Here is a 21,029-nt window from a genome sequence, read left to right on the forward strand (position 1 = left end):
CAGGCCCCACAGAGCTGGGACCACTTCTGAGGCCCCTCACCTGAGTGCTAGCTCCCCACTTCTCAATGTCTCCTTCCTTCTTCCTACCCCTTCCCCTGGGAGCCAATTTCTATCAGTTCAATTCCAACCGGCAGACACCCACTGAGGGCCTGCCCTGAGTGGAGCATGGTGCTGCGTACAAGTGGGGCAGAAGTCAGGATGACCTCCAGGGCCATAAAGTAGAGTCTTCTCTTTATAGCTGAAACTCCTTCAGATTCAAAGCAAACCTGACACCCTAGAGATGCTCCGAGGCCCAATGTCTTCTCATAGTTTATTGGTTATATAAACAGAATACAGATACAGGAACAAAGAGGCAGCAGGGAGAGCTGGGACTATCCTGGCACAGACCCCCAACCCCAACCCTAGGGGTTCTAGGGCAGCCACGCATCTCCAGACATACAGGTAGTGCTGGGGCCCGAACAACCTCATGTTCATGCTCTTTGGACCAAGCAGCACAAAGTGGCATGGCGGGGGCAGGTAGAGTAGGGTGTGGAGGGGGCCCTGGCCCTGGCTTAGGAAAGACGCTCTGGTTCAGAGACAAGGCTCTGCCAGATGCTCAGAGACTCAGGCTGCACACACACAGGGCCTGCATTTTCCACTGACAGATGCTCTTCTGCTGAACAGTCCCAGGAAGCAGTGAGCTGGGAATTGACTAAACCACAAAACCCACACTGAGGCCCCTCCAGAGACCAACTCTGCTATGTTCTTGGAGAAAAGCTCACCGCAAAGCCGGGAGCCATTCTTGCTAACGGTACCCATTAAACCATCTAAGGCCCTAGGAGCGGTGGGCTGTCCACCAACATTAACAGGATTTGTGCTGGACACTCGCCGAGAAAGTCATTCCCTCCCACTACCACCTCACAAGAGCCAGCCCACCTGCCAAAAAGGCTGGCTTTGGGGCTGGGGGGCTGGGGTGGTATGGAGCAGGCACGGGACTATTCTTCTCAATCATTCCTGAATCACAATGTCAATAACAGAATTCTAGGTCATCCCTCTTGGGGCTCCGGGCACTTGAACATCACTGAGCCCACTCCTCAGTCTCTGGACTTGACCTCGCAGATGTCAGTGAGACTGAGCCCGGGAACCCACCCTTTGTGCTTTTGGGAATTCCTTCTGGTGGCTATAAGCAGGCCTGCATGTTGCAATTAAAGCCCCGTTTCCTTTTACTGTCTCTGTGGTTCTCCCTTGGTCAAAAGAGCTAAGAAAGAGAATGGGCCCCTACATACTGAGCCTGCCCTTGGTCTTGGGTCCAGCTCTGGTCCTGGCTTCCCAGGAAAGTTCTCACCACCTCCACCAAAGCATTGCAGCCAGAGTCACAGATGAACAGGGACCGCTGCCCCTGATCTAGGGCCCATTCCAGACCTCAAGCTAGGGACAGAGTCGCGTTCCCCAAGCCCTCAGCTGTGGGAGGAGTGTGGAGGAGAGGGAGCACAGGAAGGATGCCAGGGTGGCCCGGTGTGGCCTGTTCTGGTCGCTCTCTGCGCCTCTGCCTGCCATACCATGCTCAGCACGTACCAGCTCTCCACACGTACCAGTGTCCCCCCACCACATATGCACACTGGACCAGCTGGAAGCATAAAGTGGGGGTGGTAGAGGTGGTCCAGCCAGCCCCAGTCCCAGCTCCCAGGGCCTCAGGACCACTGGCAGGCACAGTCGGTGGGCTCCTGCACCGTGTAGGGCACCCAGGTGGCGTTTGTGGCACAGAAGAGCTGCACGGAGCGCCGCTGCAGGCCCACCTCACGGCAGCACTTGCAGAAGCGGGCATAGGTGTTGATGTTGTAGTTGTAGATGCTGGCAGATGGACACCGTCCATCGCAGGACACTAGGTTCACCTGGAGAAGTGCAGGCCCAGTGAGGCAGACTGTGTAGCTCCCAACCCCCAAAGCCCCTCCATCCCCATTTTTGGTTGTCCCCACCACGGGCTTGTGAGTGCCACGCACAGGGGTGTTGCTCCTGCATTCATTCTTGCGGATGGTCATGCGGATGGTCACCTTCTTGCAGGAGCGCCCGTCCTCTTTACCTAGGGGGACAGGGTAGGCGAGGCGGCTGTGGCTGAGAAGTGCTCCCAGGGGCAGCGGGATGGGCCAGACAGGGGCAGTTAGTGTCATGCTGGAGGATCCCTCTACCAGCGTTAGTGCCCATGCATTAGAGCCCCTCCCCATCTGAGGGAAAGCCTTTGAACTCAGTGCCCTGGAAGGAGGTGGAGGTAGATGAGGCGGAAGAGATAGAGGAAGATGTCTGGGATGGCCGCAGGGGCTCGGGGCTAGGAAAGAGCGGGTATAGGGACAGTGCACGCTGTCTCCCCACCCCAGGCTCAACTCTTATCCCTAACCCCTGTTGGTGACCTCAACCTTCTCTGAGCTTCAGCTTTTCTACTCAAGAGGGCTTCCAGCATTAAGATTCTACAACTCCCTGAATGAATGGCAAGCCCAGTCCCTAGCACCATGCTTGTACACAGCAGGTTCACTCAGTTTCCATACCCACCAAACAGGACCAGGGAGTCACTCACCTCACACTGTTGTCACAGGGATGGAAATTGATAAGTATGCTGTTTCCTTTGCCTGGATAGACCGCGCCTCCCACAGACAACCAATCATGTGGCTCATTCATACCCTCACCTGCTCCAAAATCTCTCCACAGGTCTATCCTGATTTGCTTCTTGAAATGACAACTCCCTCCCTCTACCCAGTCCTCCCTCCCTGACTCCTCTGTTGCCTATTTCTATTCAGGACACTGTCACCATCCAACCAGAGACACACTTTTGATTATGCTGTCTAAGTGTAAGCTTTAGGGTCTTCTTTTACATAGCCCCATGCACAATTTTTTGAGGTTTTTTTTCATTCTAAATAAAAATTCACTTTCACACCTCAATATGGATTTGTAAATTTCTGTTTCTTTTCTCAGTGAGGTCCCCCAAATTGCATAAGCTTCAGCCCCTATAAAACTAGATGAATCCTTCCTGATATATATTTTATTTGTTAATCTCTGTCTCCCACTACAATGTCATGTCCACGAGGCCTTGCTCATGCTGTGTCTACAGTGCCTAGAACAGGGTCTGGCACAGTGGTGTTCAGTAAATATTTTTCAGATGCATGGACTTACTCTGTGACTCCTGGGCGCCTGACAGAGATGGAGGGAATCCTTTCTTTTGGCCTCAGGGCCTTATCACAGTAGGTTTCCCACCACACTGACTAGAAGACTCCTGACCAGAGCTAAGATCACTTTGTCCTCCCTCCTACTCTCGAGAAGCAGGAGAACCAAGCTTTCCTAGCTATGGCTCTCTGGGTCATGGACTGAGACTGGCTGAGTGACCAGTGGGAGCAAAGCAGTGGCAACATTGGGCATTGATGGGTGCCAAGTGAGCGGGCACTGCTGAAGCATTCCCATGCAAGCCCAGGGGACGCAGCTTGCTATCCAGCATGCACTGTTGGCTGAAAGGCCTTCGCCAGAGGCAGGGAGCAGGGGCACTGCCCTCCCTCCCCCACCGCCAGAGCTGGGGCCACCTAGCAGAAGGGACATTGTTGGAAATAGCAATGCGGCTGCCGCCTCCAGTTCCACGGGCTTCCAAGAGGAGTACCTGGGTGGCAGTGGACACTAACCAGTGGAGGAGAGGCAGGGCTAACGGGGACCACGGGAAACAGGGTCCCCGGGGAACCTGGGGAAAGGGACATGGGTTGCAGGTCACACGCAAGCACACAGGACATTCAGGGAACATGAGTTGTGTTCAGCCAATGAGGCACTAAGCCCAGCTTCCTTGGAATACGTGAGGTGGACATAAAAAGGTCCCAAATTCTACAGCCCTCCAAGGAAGGGTCTGGGCCCCTGAGGGAGAGGAGGCGTGCGGGCGAAGGGGCTAAGGCTAATTGGGACACGCATACGTATGTGAGTGCTGCAGGTTCCAAGGGGCTGGGTGTGAAGCAGTTGCACAGAGCTCTTGCTCAGGCTCATCAGGGACCCTGGGGGCCTGAATCAAACCCAAGAGGCCCTCTGAGATGGGGTTCCTGGCCACAGGGAATTCACGTGGGGGCATCTGGGCTGAGAGCTTGGTGGAAGTGGGTGAAGGCAGAGCAGCTAGTGAGCTACTGACCACCCTATTTCCAACAAAAAGCAGAGGCCTCATATTGGGACAGGAACATGAGCATGGCCTCTGCCTACTGGCATATCTCTGCCAGTGCCATGAGCCTTGTGGCAAGGGTGTTATCCCTTCATCTACTCACCCCTGAAGAGTCACCACTGGAGGTGCCAGGCCAGGAACCTGGCCCTCTGAGCCCCAACATGACACCTTGCCCCACCCAGAGCCCCTCACCCTTGGGCCTCCACCATGCTCACTCACACGTCCTGCAGCATCCTTCCAAGGAAGGTACCACCGAGCCCCCAACCTGGAGGGAAATAGGGCGAGTAGGTGGGAGGTCCCATCCAGACCAAGAGCCAAGATCCCAGCAATAGGCAAAGAGTCCAAGAGACTTGGCTCCTTTCCTCTCATGATGTCCTAGACAGGGGCTCCAAGCCTTGCTGGCCATCAGGCCCTGGCCAGAGGGGCCCCCTGGGCTGGCCATGGGAGAGACACAGGGGCTAAACTGACTGGTTGGGACACTGGCACTCAGGCTACATGTAGCCCCAAGAGAGACTAGAGGCTGGGTTAAGATGGCGTGGGGTCTCCCTCTTTCCGGTGGCAGCTCCTCCACACAGGGGATCCGAGAGGGAGGGGTGCAGGGGCCTACCACTTGGGTGAGCAGCCTAGACTCTATCTCAGCCCTGGATAAGTTGCCTCTTTCCTCTGGGCTTAGTTTACCCATCTCTAAAATGAGGCAAATTACCCCTTACAGCTCACCTCCTCTATTGTAAAATACGTAAAACAATGATGTGACAGTTCTTTATAACTGTGTGTGTGTGTGCATGCAGGAGTGTCTCAGTATTTGTGTGTGATTTTGTGAGCATTATGTGTACATGTGTGACTTTGCATTTGAGCGTGTGTATGACAGTATGATTGGATGTGTATCTGTTTTCTAAGTAAGATCAGAAATCTTAAAATGTCCAATATTAACCATGGGAGCTTTAATAATTCAACAATAACTCCAGACCCTCCAGGAAATCCTTTTCCTTGAGCTGTGCCCATAGTGATGGCTGCCCATGCTAGTGCTACGCCCATCACAGGACTGAACTGTGCGTCTGTAAGGGGTGTGTGTGCAAAAGTGCCTTGGTGTGCGACAGTGCGTGGTATGCACACTGGAGTGCTGAGGTCTTAATGTCCCTGTGGAGTGTGTGGTGTGTGTGAGTGGCCAGCTGCCTGTTAGTGTGTCCGTGAGTGTGCCTAGCACATGCGACAGTATATGCTTGCTTGCATCTGTGCATGGCCACGTGATGTGTGAGGATGTGAGGTGTGATGTGGTCGGAGCAAATATGCATGGAGAGATGTGAATTTGGGGTGGCAGGGCAGGCACACAGGCTCCGGGGAAACCCTCCTCCCATACCCCTCCACACAGGACCTCCCCCCTCTCTCCCCCTCACGAATAAGACAGCCAGTGCCCCCGGCCTCAGACTGTGCTGCAGCGGGAGGAGGCTGGCACTGACCTTGGCACACTCAGTCTCGTTGAGTGGCGGGCAGCTGATGGGTGAGCGCACAAGCACGGCGCCCAGGGGAGTGCTGCTGCAGTGGTGGCGGGTGCAGTCTGCGATCCAGGACGCCCCGGGCTGGAGGGCACAGAAGTTGGTGGTGGGGACTTGTGGCCAGACAGATGGGCTCAGTGAACTGCTAGAGTACAGCTCCAAAGGCCGGTGCAACCCAGGACCCGGCACTTCCCGGGACCCTGTCTGTACCCAGCCCTGGACCCTGGTCCTAGTGTCCCCTCCTGAGACCTCTTCCCAAGTGGGCAGTTAAAGGGCTGCGTACCAAGAACAGGGAAATGGTGCCGTTGGGGAAAGTGAAGAGGCACGACACATTCCTGCAGGAGCCGCAGCAGGCCGCCAGGTCTCGCGGGTGCTCGTACTCCTGGTTCTGCAGGATGGGGCGGAATGGGGTGGGCCTCAGGCACGCACCCAACTCCACCCTCCTGCCTCTCCCACTGTCTGCTCATCTCTGAGCCCAGAGAAGGGCCCCCTGTAGACACTCAGGAGGGGGACCCCAAGACTCCCTCGATCTCAGGCAGGAACGTCATCCTTATGTCCATCCGAAGCCTCCTTTGCTGCAGTTCCCAGGCCCAGCCCCAGTGGACAGAGCATTTCCACCTCTTCAGAGACGGCATTGCTGGTAATTAGGGGTGCCAGTTTTGGTTCTAGATAGACCTCAATTTGAGTTCCAGTTCAAATGACTGGACCTCCCTAAATCTCAATTCCCTTTGACAAATGACTGGACCTCCCTAAATCTCAATTCTCTCATCTGAAAAATGAGAACAATGCTAACCCCTTTAATTCAATAATATTTAGCCCTTACCAGAAGCCAGTCACTGTCTTAGGTACTGGGCATGTAGCAGGGCTCAACAAATGGTAGCAACATAAACACACAAACCCAAATACACCTGGCATAGAAGATACTTAATGAATGCACGTTAACTCTGTCAAATCCCCACCCTTGCCAGGCCTTCGCTCTTGCTATTCCTTTCCTTGCCTCTCCCACTCCAGCTCCGTCCCCAACACTTTCCCCAGAGGCCTCTGAGAGCTTCCCTGGGGCGAGCTCAAAGGGCCCCTCTGATTCCTGGAGCGCCTAGGCTCTGCCAGGCCAGCCCTCTTATTCCCACACACTGCCATCCCGCACTGCCCCCTACCGCCTCACAGTGGACGTCACACAGCACGGAGGTGGTGTTGATCTGGTAGAAGCCAGTGAGAGGGTCTAGCACATCAGTGCAGCGGGAGGTGTGGCACACGCCATCTGCTGAGAGCTCCACCACCGTCTGGCCCGGCTGCATCACCCCCAGCTCTCGGCTCAGACACACGGGGGCCTTCACTGAACGGGCGTGCAGGGTGGCCACAGTCACTGAGAGCCCAGTACCCACCCCCACCCCACCCTGGCTCTACCTCTCCACTCACCGCACTCGTATTTGGCGCAGCCACACACATTCTCCATACTGTGCATGAACTCCTCGTCCATCTGGGACTTCTCCCACTGGATGGGGCAGAGGCAGTTAGTACCCCCAGGTGGAGAGGCCCAGCCTTGCCCTTGGGAGCAGTCTGCCACCTGGGCCCCTCTCTCTGTCAGCTGCTTCCTTGCAATGGGTGGAGAGTAGGCTAGCAAGCCTGGGGACCCTTGGCACCCTGTGACTCAGTCACCCTCCCACTGAGGGAGAAATGCCCAGTGTGGCTTCCAAGGCTCCCTGCTGAAGAGTATTCTGCAGAGTCCCCTCCTGGGGCCTCCAGTCTCTCCCGTCATTCTGAGCACCCACTGGCCCCAACAATAAGGACCCATTGCCCAGCTGCCGGCCCAGAGTCCTGCCTGGACCGTACTACTGCCCTTCTTTCTTTATCAGTTGAAGGGAGAAGAGGGTAGGACAGGAGACTAAATGAGAAGAAATGCATCCTGGGATGGGGGAAATACAAATAATTTAGAAAATTATGCAAAAACCATAACTTTAAACGTAGCTTTATATTTCTCAGCATATTTTCGCGTCTCTCAGTGGCCATGCAGCCTGGTGGCCACTGAGGGCATGGTCTCTGGAGTCAGATTTCCTGGGTTCCAATCCTGGTGCTGTGATTTACTAGCTACGTAACATTAACCTGAGTTTTCTTGTTTGTAAAATTGAGATAATCATAGAATTGACCTCATTGGGTTGTTGTGAGAATTAATAGGAATATATATCGAAGGCCCAGGAAAGTTCCTAGCATATAGTTAGCTCTCATTAAGGGCATGGTCTCTGGAGTCAGATTTCCTGGGTTCCAATCCTGGTGCTGTGATTTACTAGCTACGTAACATTAACCTGAGTTTTCTTGTTTGTAAAATTGAGATAATCATAGAATTGACCTCATTGGGTTGTTGTGAGAATTAATAGGAATATATATCGAAGGCCCAGGAAAGTTCCTAGCATATAGTTAGCTCTCAGTAAACATTAGCTACTGTCATGAGCTAATCACCATCATCATCACCATCATTATCATCTTCGCCATCTCCCCTGTCACCACCATCGTCATCATTCTCCCTATCTCCACGATCATCATCATCACTGGCATCTTCGTCATCACCATCATCATCAGCGTCATTGTACTAAATCTACACCACGACTCTGAAGCATGATCGTGTCCACTTTACAAATAAGGGCATTGCGCCGGGAGAGCAGAGCTTGGGACGAGAATGCTGACTTTCCGTCTATGGCTCTTTGCTCTAGATTGAAGGAATAGGGTCTCCAGGGAAAGGGATGGATAGAGAGGAGAGGAAAGGAAAGGGGAGACAGATCAGGGAGAGTGGGGAGGGGCAGGGTCTCCATACCAGATGGCAGCGGGGCACTGGGATTGTGTCGCAGTCACATTCTGAAAAACAAGAGGGGCCAAGACCCACCTCACCCATTAACCTGAGTTTTCTTGTTTGTAAAATTGAGATAATCATAGAATTGACCTCATTGGGTTGTTGTGAGAATTAATAGGAATATATATTGAAGGCCCAGGAAAGTTCCTAGCATATAGTTAGCTCTCAGTAAACATTAGCTACTGTCATGAGCTAATCACCATCATCATCACCATCATTATCATCTTCGCTATCTCCCCCGTCACCACGATCGTCATCATTCTCCCTATCTCCACTATCATCATCTTCACTAGCATCTTCGTCATCACCATCATCATCAGCCTCATTATACTAAATCTACACCACAACTCTGAAGCATGATCGTGTCCACTTTACAAACAAGGGCATTGCGCCGGGAGAGCAGAGCTTGGGACAAGAATGTGACTTTCCGTCTATGGCTCTTTGCTCTAGATTAAAGGAATAGGGTCTCCAGGGAAAGGGATGGATAGAGAGGAGAGGAAAGGAAAGGGGAGACAGATCAGGGAGAGTGGGGAGGGGCAGGGTCTCCATACCAGATGGCAGCGGGGCACTGGGATTGTGTCGCAGTCACATTCTGAAAAACAAGAGGGGCCAAGACCCACCTCACCAGAGATACCCAGGCAGAAGTCCCCCTGGGCCTCCAGTCCCCTCACTGCAGGCACTGCCCCTCCTCCAGCCTGCCTCCACCCCTCCATGGGGGCTGCTGCTCCCCTGGTTGGGCAGGTGGGGCAGCGATGGGTTCTAACACCAAGCTCCAAACCTGGTGCGGGGTGAGGATAAACAGGCAGACGACCAACCACAGGTGCCCTTTAGTTACTTGGCTTCATCCCTCCCTGTCCCCGGAACCTGTTCTAGAGCAAATGCGGGGCCTCTTCAGGGATGAACATGGCAAGGAGGTACCTTCTGACCATCTATCCGCATTTCCCAAACCTATGTTTCAGCAAGCTCAGCCTCACTACTCCAAGCCTTTACCCACAAGCAGGTCCAGTTCTAAGCCACGAGGGAGCCATCTGCTGAGGCACCACTAGCAAACCTAAGGGATGCACCAGCGGCAGCTTTGGGGTGAGGAGCCCCAGGGCGGAGTGGCTGTGAAACACTCTTCTGGGTTGCTCACTCATGCAGCAGGTAGTTTTAAGCACCTACTCTATGCCGAGCTTTTCTCTGCGCTCTGGAGACAAAGCAATGACTAAAACAAACCAAAACCCCTGCCCTCATCAAGTGTACATGTAGGCCTGGAAAGAGACAAGCTAAATATGCAGATGCAAAAATAGGCTTTCTCAAGAGAGCTTTTAAAGTTTCACACTTTTTAAAATAACGTTTTAATATAAAGCTCGCTGGCATTCATTATTGACACTCCCACCTGCTCCCTAAAAGGATTTGAGGTAGATCTTAACAAAATAATGTTTACTATCAAATAGTTGCAGTAAAGACTTTTTAGATGGAAAATGTTTATGCAACAGGGAACTTGCTCTTTTCCTCCTTTTATCCTGGGAAGAAAAAGATGTAGGAACGCTGTACACTCAGATCGTGGATGCAGTTGGGGAGGAAGGTGAGTGTGGTGGCTTCCTTCTGGTGACTCTGGAGAAACAGAATCTGAGCAAGTTGATAGGGGTGGACCAGTTCTTCCCCTGCTCTTCCCTCCTCACAAGGGCCCTGTCCAGAGACTTACCACAGGACTTGTAGGGGCAGCAGCGGTCTGGGCTCCACACTTCCACCAGGGCAGTGCCCATGCCACACTGCACTTGGGGGCAGCGGAAGCTCTCACACACTGCACGAGACGGGAGGCGGGAGACACATCAGGCACAGATGACTTGGGGTGTGAATCCTCAGAAATGCAACATTGGTTTAGGAGGCCGTAACTTCTGGTTCCTCCTCAGCGCCCCCGACCCCTCGCAATGTCCAGAGACACCCTCCTGTACTGTAGTCCAGGAGAGAAGTGAGGGCTCCCAACGTCTTGCCATAGAACTACATCCCGAGGCCCTAGTTCTGCTCCAGGAGGTATTAGCAACATGGCAGTGTCAGAACCTCGATGTCACTAAACAGCTCCCCCACCCTGGATTCTGTGTTACCCTGAGAGTGGTGAACAGAGGGGAAGTGGTGACCGGGATAAGCTCCACCAACCTGGAACATTTCCCTCTATAAAACAGCGCGCCTCTTCCCACCTGTGGAAACCACCCATTCGTAGCCCGCCGGAGCCTGCTCTGCTTCCGCTACACTCTAGGGCTCGCACTAGAATAGGAAGGAGTCCTGTTCTTCAGGCAGGTCCCTAGCGCGGGCATCTCAAAGCACAACTCTTAGGTGGGAAAAAGAGGTCCAACGGTCGGCACTAAGGTGAAAGACTGTAAGGCTGATTTGATTTACTAAAAACATTCCTGGCACAGGTAAGGATTATCAATTGATGTTTCAAAAAAATTACAAAGTGAAGGAGGAGAAACACATTTGTACAGTGTCAAAGTAATGGGTTACTTTCTGGTTGAAAGAGGAAAAATACAAATGTCAGATGGAGGGACACAGAGGTCGCTTCTGTAATCCAAGATCAATGTTAACACTGGTTATGGTGGCTCAGTCACACGGTATCTGTCTCCTGGTGTGACGTACTATGAAGCTCATGTACTGTCCAGTTAAAAAAAATTTTAATTGAATCCACCAAGCCTTAGATCTCACTTCCAGTTCGCAGGAAGCACAGAGGCTAGAAAAACAAGATAAACAGTTCCAAGAGGAAACAACTGGATTAATGCAGAAGGTGGGACTTTCTGCAGGACCATATACCAGGCTCTGTAATTTAGTGTCACAGAAAAAGGGACCTGTGTTAGATTAAAAGACATAGAAGACACATAATGTTAATGTGTGGTCCTGGATTGGATCCTAGATTGGAGAATTGTGGATTGGATACGATATAATTTTAAAATTTATTAACATGGAAAAATAAAGATAGTATCTTCACAGCTTGTTGAAAAAGAACATGTACGGGATGACATTTTGGTAAAACGCACGTATATAAAGGCATAGAGAATATCTGGAAAGATATGGTCTGAAGTGTGGACAGTGAAACATCCCGGAGGTAGGAAGATAATATTTTCATTTTCTTATATTTACTTGGATTTTTACTTTCTATAAGGCATATCCAGCGCTTTTGTAATAAAAGTATAATGAAGACTGGAACAAGGTAATAATATCACTGGTCTCGGGGTAAAGGCTTTGTGAAGGGACCCGGTAGCACACAAATGTCCCTGGAGCCCTGTCGGCCATGGCCCCACGTCCAGCCAGGACTCACCGCACTGGTACAGAGGGCAGCAGAGCTCCGTAGTGTTCCTGTCCACGGTGAGCGCCTCCCCTTCCTGACACTCGGGAGCTGGATCTGGACAGTCGCCACAGGCTGAGAAGGGAGAGGGGCCACAGCTGTCATAGGCAGTTCCCCTCATGGGGAACTGTTCTGCTACAGAACAGGCTGCTGGGTGGGGGCACCCCAAAAATCCAGTTGCAACAGAAGCTAGACTAACAGCGGTGTTTCATGGTCTCGTGTGATCTGTCCTAGAATCAGAATCTGGACATTTTCTCTCATGTCCACCTTGGTCTGACACTGACCAAGAACCGATTTCCTCATGCTTCATTGTTTACGAGACAAAGCAGGGATCAGGTTCTTCTTCATCCTATACTTCTTTCTGAACAAGGATCTCACCTTCTCCTTGTGCCCACCCCAACCAAAGACCCCTACCCTTTCCTCCCAGCTGCCCAGCAAAGCAGGGATGAGGAAGGGGACGGCTGCAGTCCAGGTGTGCATGCGGACATCTGATGGCATGTCCACCCACCGCAGAAGTAGGAGGTGCAGCACGAATCCCCCAGGTGGCCGGCGATCAGGATCTGGTCCTGGCGGCAGCTGGGGACCACCTCTGCCTCACACTGATCTGGGTCACACTCTGGGGAAGAGACAGGATTTAAGTGCTGGGAGCAGACCCTGCCTGGTCACACCAGGCCCCGCTCTGTCTCTGCTCTCATCTCCAGCCAGAACCCAGTCCCCAGAGTTGTCCTTGCTCCCCGACTCCAGGTGCAGGGCTCCTCGCCTCCCTCGAGTGGTCAGTGTCCCCCTCCCCCTGCCCAGGACCTCTCACCGCAGCTGTAGCTAGGGCAGCAGGAGTCCTCCTGAAAGTGGGTGAGGAGTCGGTGGCCTGGGCGGCAGGTTGGGGCGAGGCCCTCGCACAGAGTCTGGTTACACACTGGCCCCAGGGGCCACAAGACCTGTCACCTGGAGGCCAGGACAACCCCCAGCCTCCAGCATTGCCCAACCCCTGGACGCCTGGTCCCCATATGGCCCCCAGCTGCCAGGGCCCGTGTTCCTGGAAGGGGCCTCAGAGGGTCACAGAGGGGCCAGGACTGGGGCAGAAGAGCAATAAGAGTTAACGTTCGTTGTGATGGGCCGTGTGCCAGCTGCTGGTCTAGATCAGTATGAATTCTGTAATTCTCACGACAGCCCAGAAAGTGGGTACTATCGTCAGCCTCGTGGTACAGGAGGATTGACCAAGGCACAGAAGATGTTAAATGATCTGCCAATGTCACAAGGCTGCAAGGTGGTAGAGGAAGAGCCCACCAGCCTGCCTGGCTCCAGAGCCCAGCGCCATTAAGCCCCTGCCCACACTGACTCCTAAGGCATGGCTCCTGCGCGCCCCCGCCCCGCCGCAGGCTTCTCCACTCCCCTCAACATACTCCCCACAAGACATTTTCATTGTCCCAGGCCTTGTCCTACCCATCAAGGTCAGAGCTGGAGCCTTTTAACCATCTTACGATTGAGGTCCAGGCCAGTGAATGGTGGGACTCACCACACACAGCCCCCAGGCAGCAGGGATCCTCAGTGGACGTGAGCAGGGCCACCTCCCCAAAGCGTGGGCAGCTCTCAGGGCGAGGGCCTGGGCAGTCCAGGTCCACTGGGATGATGATGTCCTGAGCTTGGCACTGGTGCTGGCAGCATCCACTCAGGGAGCTGTTCCAGATCTCTCCCAGAGCCCGTGGCACCCCAGTGCTGTCAGTGCAAGCTGCAGTGGGGGGCCAAAGAGGGGCACAGGGGACTGAGGAGGGTGGGAAGGCCCAGACCATCCTAGGCTAGGCCTCCCTTGGGACACTGACCACCCCAAAGCAGACTCAAAGGGACGCAAATGGGCCTCAGCCATTGGGCAGCAGGAGAGTGAAGGAGACCCTTGGGTGAGATCGGTTTTGGAGGGCCCCACCACAGGGGGAGAGGAACCTACCGCACTTCTCCTCAGGGATGCAGAGTGCCGAGTGGCGCCGGTGCAGGATGGTGCCCTCAGAGCAGACGCAGCCTTCGCCCAGCACCTGGCACTGCTCTGGGTCCAGCGGGCCCAGCATCCCATCCTGACACGTCTCAGGGGGCTCACAGGCCGCCACACAGGCTTGGTATATAGAGTCACTGGAGCACAGGAAGGCTGCAGGGGCACAGTGCACACCAGGCCTAGCTCAGACCCTAGGCCGGGTAAGGGGGTGGGGAGGCTCAGAGCATCACCTCAGCAGACAGTGCAAAGGGGTTCGGTATCATTGCCTCTTTCCTCTAGATTAAGAGTCAGCAAATAACATTTTATTGAAACATAGACATGTCCATTCATCTACCTATTGAATCTGGCTGTTTGTGTATTATAAAAGGTGAGTTATTATGACAGAGACTATACAGCCCTCCAAAGCCTTTATAGAAAATGTTTGCCAATCCCTTGCTCTAGATCAGTGTTTTCAAACTCTTGACTCTAAAAACGAGATTTTTCATTGTGGTCCGATACACATATACATATAGAGCAGTGGTCCTTAAACCTGCTTGCAAAATCATCGCTTGAGAGAGCTTTGGAAATGTCATTATCGGGACCTGACCCCAGACTGAAGGAATCAGAATATGTGATTGTAGGGCCCAAGCATCCATACTTTTTGAAGTTCACTGGACGATTTCAAAAGGTAGCCAAGACTGAGAAGCACTGATGTGTTGAAAAAAACCTTTTTCATGAAGTAATACTTAACCTTTTTAGATGCAGTGTATGCTAGCATTTTCTAGTCTATTGCATTTTTAAATGCTGGTGCTGATTCCCAAAGTTGATTTCATACCCATTGAGTTGGGATCCAGAGTTAGAAAAACATTACGATAGATGGGTTTGCCTTTTCATCTGCTATCTGTCATATAATAAATGTGGTTTTCTTGTGAGTTGTTTCTAGCCTTTCCGGATATGTTCAAACTACTTTAGGCCGGTCCATCCGTGCTTATCCACTGAGACAAAGCTAATGGGGGTGGTACGAGGTGGATCTCATTTCTACCTTCAAGGAAGGAGGGGAGAGACTGAAAGAAGAAGAAGATGGCTAACAATGAAGAGAAAAGAATTAATATTTGCTGGACCGTAACCATGTGATGAGCATGTGTGAGGCTCTCTGGATACGGTATCTCATGTCATCTTCAAAACAACCTAGAGAGAGCTATTATTACTGTCCCCATTTACAGATGAGGCAAAGAGATTTAGACATTAAATAATAAATAAATAATATTTACTTGACTTTTTAATATAAATTCTGATAAAAATAAATTTGTTAACTTATTAAAATATTTATAGATTAATTTATAAAGTATTTATAACTTTACTAATTAACATAAATGAATGAATGAATGATTAAATCCGGGAGAGCCTCGACTTGGACTCAGGTCTGTAAGTTTTTCCACTCTAACAGGGAAGAGGAGACCTTCTGACCCCCGCCCCCACCCACCAACTCACGGCAGTAGTCGGAACGCCGCCACTCGATGCACACGTGGAACTTGTGGCACATAGCCACGTACACGGTCAGTGCCACACAGGGCTGCTGCACGTACTTGGTGTCTCGGATCCACAGCTCACAGAACGACTCTGGTGGGACCTGGGTACGTGCATCAGGCAGTGCTGCCACCCCTAATTCGCCACATCCCAGGGCCCCATTCCGCTCCCCCCAGCCCCGCCCAGGGGCAACAGTGAGCCTCTGCAGGCTCCCAATCTGGTCCCAAGCTCAACACCTCTGGGAGATCCCCCCCAACAGATTTATGCCTCCCAGCTCTGGCCATTGGCCCCCTCTGCAAGTAGGTGCTTCCATTCCCATCTCGGGAGGTCCCCCCAGTCGGCACATACGAAGCGGTGGCAGGCACTGAAGGTGCGGTTGGACACCATGCGAAGGCAGGGGGAGCAGTCAGCCGTGGCACAGCTGTCCGGGCGGAAGCGGGTCTGGCCCACTGAGGTCAGGGAGCTGGGCACTTGCCAGCTGTCCAGAAAGGGAGCAGGGTCCTCTGCTTCACCCACCACAGAACCATCCTCCAGGGTGAGGTCATTGGCTGCGTCCCCATCACAGATACCTGAAAGGGGCAGAATTATCCCAATAGCCATAATAATTACCATTACTCCCAGGTACCCAGCTGTCACTTGTATATTCCCCACCACAATTCTTTGAGATTGGTATTACTATGATCCCATTTTATAGATGAAAATAAATGAGGCACTGAGAAACTAAGAAAGCTGCTATGTAAGAAAATGTCTTTGTTCTTAGGAAATACATACCCAAGTATTTAGGGTTACAAAAATACTTTCAAATGGTCCAGAAAAAATGCATATATATAAATTGCGTATCCATAGAAAAGTACATATATATTCAGTATATCTATATCTATACATATAAAGAGAAGCAAATGGGGCAAAATGCGAACACATTGGTAAACCTGGGCAACTAGAACACTAGTGCATGAGAGTTCTTTATACTATTTTTGTAACTTCTAAATTTAACATTATATCAGAATTAAAAGTTACTCAAAAAAATCTGCTTTAACAGAGATTGCTAGCTCATTATCACACCTGTTTTCTCATCTTCCTGGGCAATCCACTAGCCTATTGTCCTCAGACTCTCTTTGTAGTTGTGCAAAACCAAGTGACTGAGTCCCAGCCAATGGTATGTGAGTGAAGGTGATGGGCACCACTTCCAGGCCTGGTCCATTCACACTCCCTAACCCTTTTCCTTTCTATGGAGTTGGAAGCCGATATTGAAAATGGTAGAGCTACAAGATGGAAGGAATTTCCATTTAGGAATTTATGTGTATAAGAAATGAGTTGACCTGTCACAGCTTCTAACATGACCTTAACTTCCGGCTTCATGTTGCTGATGCTGCTCCCTCTTCCTGAAGCACTTTCTCAGAAATCTTTTCTTCAGGGGCCCCTCAGATGTACCATCCATGACCGTCCCAATTCTGTGCAACAGGCCTCGGTCTTGCTCTCTAAGTTCAAAGACTCATTTTCCTTTACATTCTCACTCAGTGATCCCCCATGTTGCCTTGCAGAGTGCCCAAGTTACCAAGTGCTAGTTTGGATAAAATAGAGATCAATTCTCTGACTCCTTCTCTGGCATGTCCAGCCACCAGCTTCATGAATATAAAGCATGATTTAATACAAAACCCTCAGATTTTATCAATGGCCCCAGTGGTCACATTTTTGGTCTTGGCATTGAGTCACTGAAGGGGGTCAAAAACATGATCCTAGGGATGAGCTGACCCACCGGATTGCTGCTGACCACAGCGCTCTCTGCCAGGTGTAAAAAGAAAGAAATGGTGAGAGAAGGAGACGTGTTTGCGTCAGTAAGGATGGAAGCCTAACGGAATGGGCATTTTGTCTTTTTTTGCCTCCTGTTCTGTCCCCAGTGACTGATACTTGGTAAATAGGTATTGCACAAATGAAAGAATGAGCATGAAGCAGACGTACGTGTGTTAGTGCAAGTGTAGAGACCATTTTGAGTATGGGGGCATGATGTGAACCTATAAAATGGGTGCAGATTTACAGATGGAGGGCATGCAAGGATGTGTTTGTATAAGTATTCCTATGTCATTCATCATCGTAATCATGGCAGTCTATCATAGCCATTTGTCATGGGGTGCCTTGTGGGGGCCTACATCCTCCTACCCTTGCAAGGACCAGCAGTCCACACTCAGATTCTTCCTATACCCCTTTTTCTTATCAAAATACATCCAGTCCTATGCTCTCTGTGATCATGCTGTGGTCTGAACGAAGAACACCAGTTCTATGCGTTGCAGTAGCTCTACCGTGTGACCTTAGGCAATCACTTAATTTCTCTGAGCCCCCTTTCTTCTTTAGCTCAATGGCCCTCTCTCAGGGTTATTGTGTAGATGACCTAGGATAGTTCTTCCTTTTTCTTATCAAAATACTTCCAGTCCTATGCTCTCTGTGATCATGCTGTGGTCTGAACGAAGAACACCAGTTCTATGCGTTGCAGTAGCTCTACCGTGTGACCTTAGGCAATCACTTAATTTCTCTGAGCCCCCTTTCTTCTTTAGCTCAATGGCCCTCTCTCAGGGTTATTGTGTAGATGACCTAGGATAAGTGAGATCAGAGTGTGGAAGTGCTTTGTGAAATGCCCAGGCATATGCAGACGGGAAGGATTATCTGGTATTAGGAAGCTATCAGGGAAGCTGACAGACATTCCCAGCTGAAGTGACAAGTGGTCATGGCTAGAGTCCTGCGCCATCTCCTTGCTGGCAGCTTCAGCCCCAGAACACAAGACATTAGGTCTTTCTGCCCCAGCAGCAACGCTGGTCCCACCTCTGGCCTGGCACTCTGTCTCAGTTTTCTCTGGTCCAGGGGAACCTCTGTCTGGGGGCAGAGGTGGACCCGGAAAGCATCCCCCTCCCCCCAGCTGGGTCCCACCTCACCACACAGGCCACGGCCCTGGGCCTCACTGGCTTTGCTGGCCTCGAGGATCATGAGTCCAGAGCTGTGAAGCCACTGGATCTGGATGTGTGATGGCGTATGGATCACATACATGTGGCCTGTATCTTCAATTCTGAACCCATGCCTGCTCACAGGAGGCCACACAAGCTGGGAGTCCACAGTCACCTTGTGGGGAAGGGGTGTTCGATGTGAGCTTGTCCGTCTGTCCATCCATCCATCCATTTACTCAACAAACAGTTATTAAGCACCTGCTATGTGCCAGCCTCTGTTTCAGGCACAGACAGCCAAGACACAGCTCAAAGTGGCAAGAAAGTTCTGAAAACATTTTTATGAGCACAAAACAATGAGATAAGAAATGCAAGAGCTGGAGGCAGTTAGTTGCATCTCTTTGTCTAAATCAACACAAACTCTGAGCCCTTCTAATCATTCTATTTTTTCCTGATCTCAGATCATTTTTTTTCTGGGAGATCTTCCCTCAATCCCCAGCCTCTGTGTAGGGCACACCTTCTCTGGGGTCTCCCCATCTCTGTGCTGACCATTAGCACAGAATTCCTCAGAACGAAAGTACAGAAGTGAGATATTTTAACCTCGACCACTTGAGGCCACTGTCTCTTGCCTTTCTAATATCCTCCATCACAATGTTTCTCTTGGTACACTTCCTTGCTTGACAACGGGGTGGCCACAAGTATTCTAATTAAAATCACTTCCAAATATACCTAATTTTGCATTATTTTTAATAGGGTCCTTCCCCACCCCTGCTCCCATTTGTGAATAAGCCTTAAGGCCCCTCTACCCTGGACACCCTGCCCCTTAGCTGACTTCTGCCCTGACCAGGAAGACTGACTCTCTGATGCACTCACCTTCCGATTGAAGCGGTCAATAGTGACCTGATGGGTCAAGTGAGTCACATTCAACATCACCAGACAGAACGGAGGCCAGTTCAGGTGGCCCTGCAAAGAGAGCCTAGCCTCATCAATCCTGCCTCTTCATCCTGGTGAGCAAATGTGATCACTCTTCCCGCCCCTGTTCCTGCCCCCGACCTCCCAACAATATGCCAGGGGGACCCATCAGGGCTGGGCAGATGATGCCGAATCCCACGGAACATTTATATCCACCTGAACTCATGCAAGTCCAGTCCCACACAAAAAGGCTGGCTCGTGGAGGAATCCTAGTAGGCGATTCCCTGTAGCTGGCACCGTTGATCAGCCCACATCCCAGCCCCTCTGCCCTTCGGTGCCATCCCACATGTGCCTAGGTAGCTGGGACAAGCTGGGGATGCCGCAGGGCCCAGGAAAGGCCAGGAGGTGGTGAACTCCCCTCACCCTTTTTCCCCATATGCCCATTCTAGGAGACTCCTGGAGAGAGACAGAGCTTCCACATCTGTCCTCACCTCTGACACTCCTCAAAACCCAACTCACTGCTCAATCTCTCCTCCAAACTCAGTCAAATCCCTAAGTGCTGGTGGGAAAGGAAGCAGGAGGCAGTCACCAGGTTGGCGCTTTTGCAGTCGAGGACATGGACGGTGACCATTTCGTCTGGGCTCTGGCTGAGGATGTAGATGGCCTCCTTGAACAGGGCTGCGTGGCTCCCATCAAAGGTCACGAAGCTCAGATCAGGGAAGATTGAGCATCGGCCTGGGATGGGGCAGGGGACAGTAAAAACAAACAGATGCCTCCAAGGTGAAGGCTGTTTAGGAACACAAGACAGGTGCCCAGACCTTTTCCTGGGTGATTCACAGGCCCTATGACAGAGCAGGTGTCATACAGAGATCAGAGGTCATAAGGGTGAGAAATCTGCCAAGTCAGGATCACACTGAGATGAGAGGTCCCATGGGAGGGTGCATTCAGGTCAGGGTTACCCTGATGCTGAGGAGAGAGGTCATACGGGGGGTAGGGGTACAAGGAGGACATGGCAGGTTCCAGGGGGCCCAGGACTCACAGGGGCACTCCCAGAAGGGACAACAGCGGTCCCCGCCTACTCGCACTGCGAGGCCCAGGACTCCACAGCGCAGAGGTGCAGCGCCCTGGGGACAGTGCTGAGACTGGTTCACGCGGATCAGCTGGCCCTCCAGGCAGATATGGCGGACGCAGTTCTCCTCCGGGATTGGCTGGGGCACAGGGTGGAGGGACAGCGTGAGTGCTGCCCTAGGGGCCACAGCAACTCACCCCTGCCCACCCAACCCCAAGCCAGGAGGGCAAGAGGGGACCCTGAGGTAAAAATCACAAGGGGATGGTGTCCTCACCCTCCGCCCACCCAGCATGCCATCGGTGCCTGGGGCTGGGCTGAGTATGGGATTGAGGGTCGGGGGACTGACTCCCCGAGACCTTTGCACAACTGCCCGGCCTGTGCTGAAAGCCCCAAGTGCACAAACATGCAGAAACACTAGCTCAGACTCACACACACCCACGCACACGCACACTCTACCTCACAAACGCAGACACACATATTTCTCAACATCGTGTATCACACATGCACAGATATCTGAGAACTCATACATGTGAACACACATGTGTGCACACACAGTCCCACGTGTACAATCACAGACACACTGGCACACCCATGCTGTCGTACTCTCGGCATCATGCTAAGCCATCCAATCAGCCCCTGCAGCCCCAGTGGGGCATAGTGTGACCCTGCTGTGGTATCGGGGCCCCATAGGAGCCTGGAGAATTTTTGAGGCTCCAGAGGCTCGGGGCAGGAGTGTGAGCAGCGACCAAACCCCATCTTGCAGCCTGGCAGCTGGCTAAAAAGCTGCGACAGGCCTTGCCCCTTGCCCAGGCGAAGGAGAGTGT

General features: G+C 51.9%; 1 protein-coding gene across 1 annotated transcript in view; it reads right to left on the reverse strand.

The window, feature by feature from the left end:
* Window positions 1–1,670: 1,670 nt before the first annotated feature.
* Window positions 1,671–21,029, reverse strand: part of OTOG (otogelin) — a 72,696-nt gene continuing 53,337 nt past the window's right edge. The window contains exons 37-56 of the mRNA XM_015589517.1: window positions 20,176–20,344; window positions 19,726–19,871; window positions 19,098–19,187; window positions 18,219–18,402; window positions 15,643–15,863; window positions 15,259–15,397; window positions 13,747–13,941; window positions 13,321–13,533; window positions 12,616–12,720; window positions 12,316–12,423; window positions 11,781–11,882; window positions 10,176–10,274; window positions 9,040–9,080; window positions 7,063–7,138; window positions 6,801–6,979; window positions 5,930–6,034; window positions 5,611–5,730; window positions 4,373–4,418; window positions 1,980–2,059; window positions 1,671–1,871 (exon numbers count right to left, since the gene is read on the reverse strand). Coding sequence (XP_015445003.1) covers window positions 1,671–1,871; window positions 1,980–2,059; window positions 4,373–4,418; window positions 5,611–5,730; window positions 5,930–6,034; window positions 6,801–6,979; window positions 7,063–7,138; window positions 9,040–9,080; window positions 10,176–10,274; window positions 11,781–11,882; window positions 12,316–12,423; window positions 12,616–12,720; window positions 13,321–13,533; window positions 13,747–13,941; window positions 15,259–15,397; window positions 15,643–15,863; window positions 18,219–18,402; window positions 19,098–19,187; window positions 19,726–19,871; window positions 20,176–20,344 — 2,619 coding nt within the window. The remainder of the gene's footprint in view (window positions 1,872–1,979; window positions 2,060–4,372; window positions 4,419–5,610; window positions 5,731–5,929; window positions 6,035–6,800; window positions 6,980–7,062; window positions 7,139–9,039; window positions 9,081–10,175; window positions 10,275–11,780; window positions 11,883–12,315; window positions 12,424–12,615; window positions 12,721–13,320; window positions 13,534–13,746; window positions 13,942–15,258; window positions 15,398–15,642; window positions 15,864–18,218; window positions 18,403–19,097; window positions 19,188–19,725; window positions 19,872–20,175; window positions 20,345–21,029) is intronic.

The sequence above is a fragment of the Pteropus alecto genome, unplaced genomic scaffold (assembly GCF_000325575.1).
Source record: "Pteropus alecto unplaced genomic scaffold, ASM32557v1 scaffold120, whole genome shotgun sequence".
NCBI classification, from domain to species: Eukaryota; Metazoa; Chordata; class Mammalia; order Chiroptera; family Pteropodidae; genus Pteropus; species Pteropus alecto.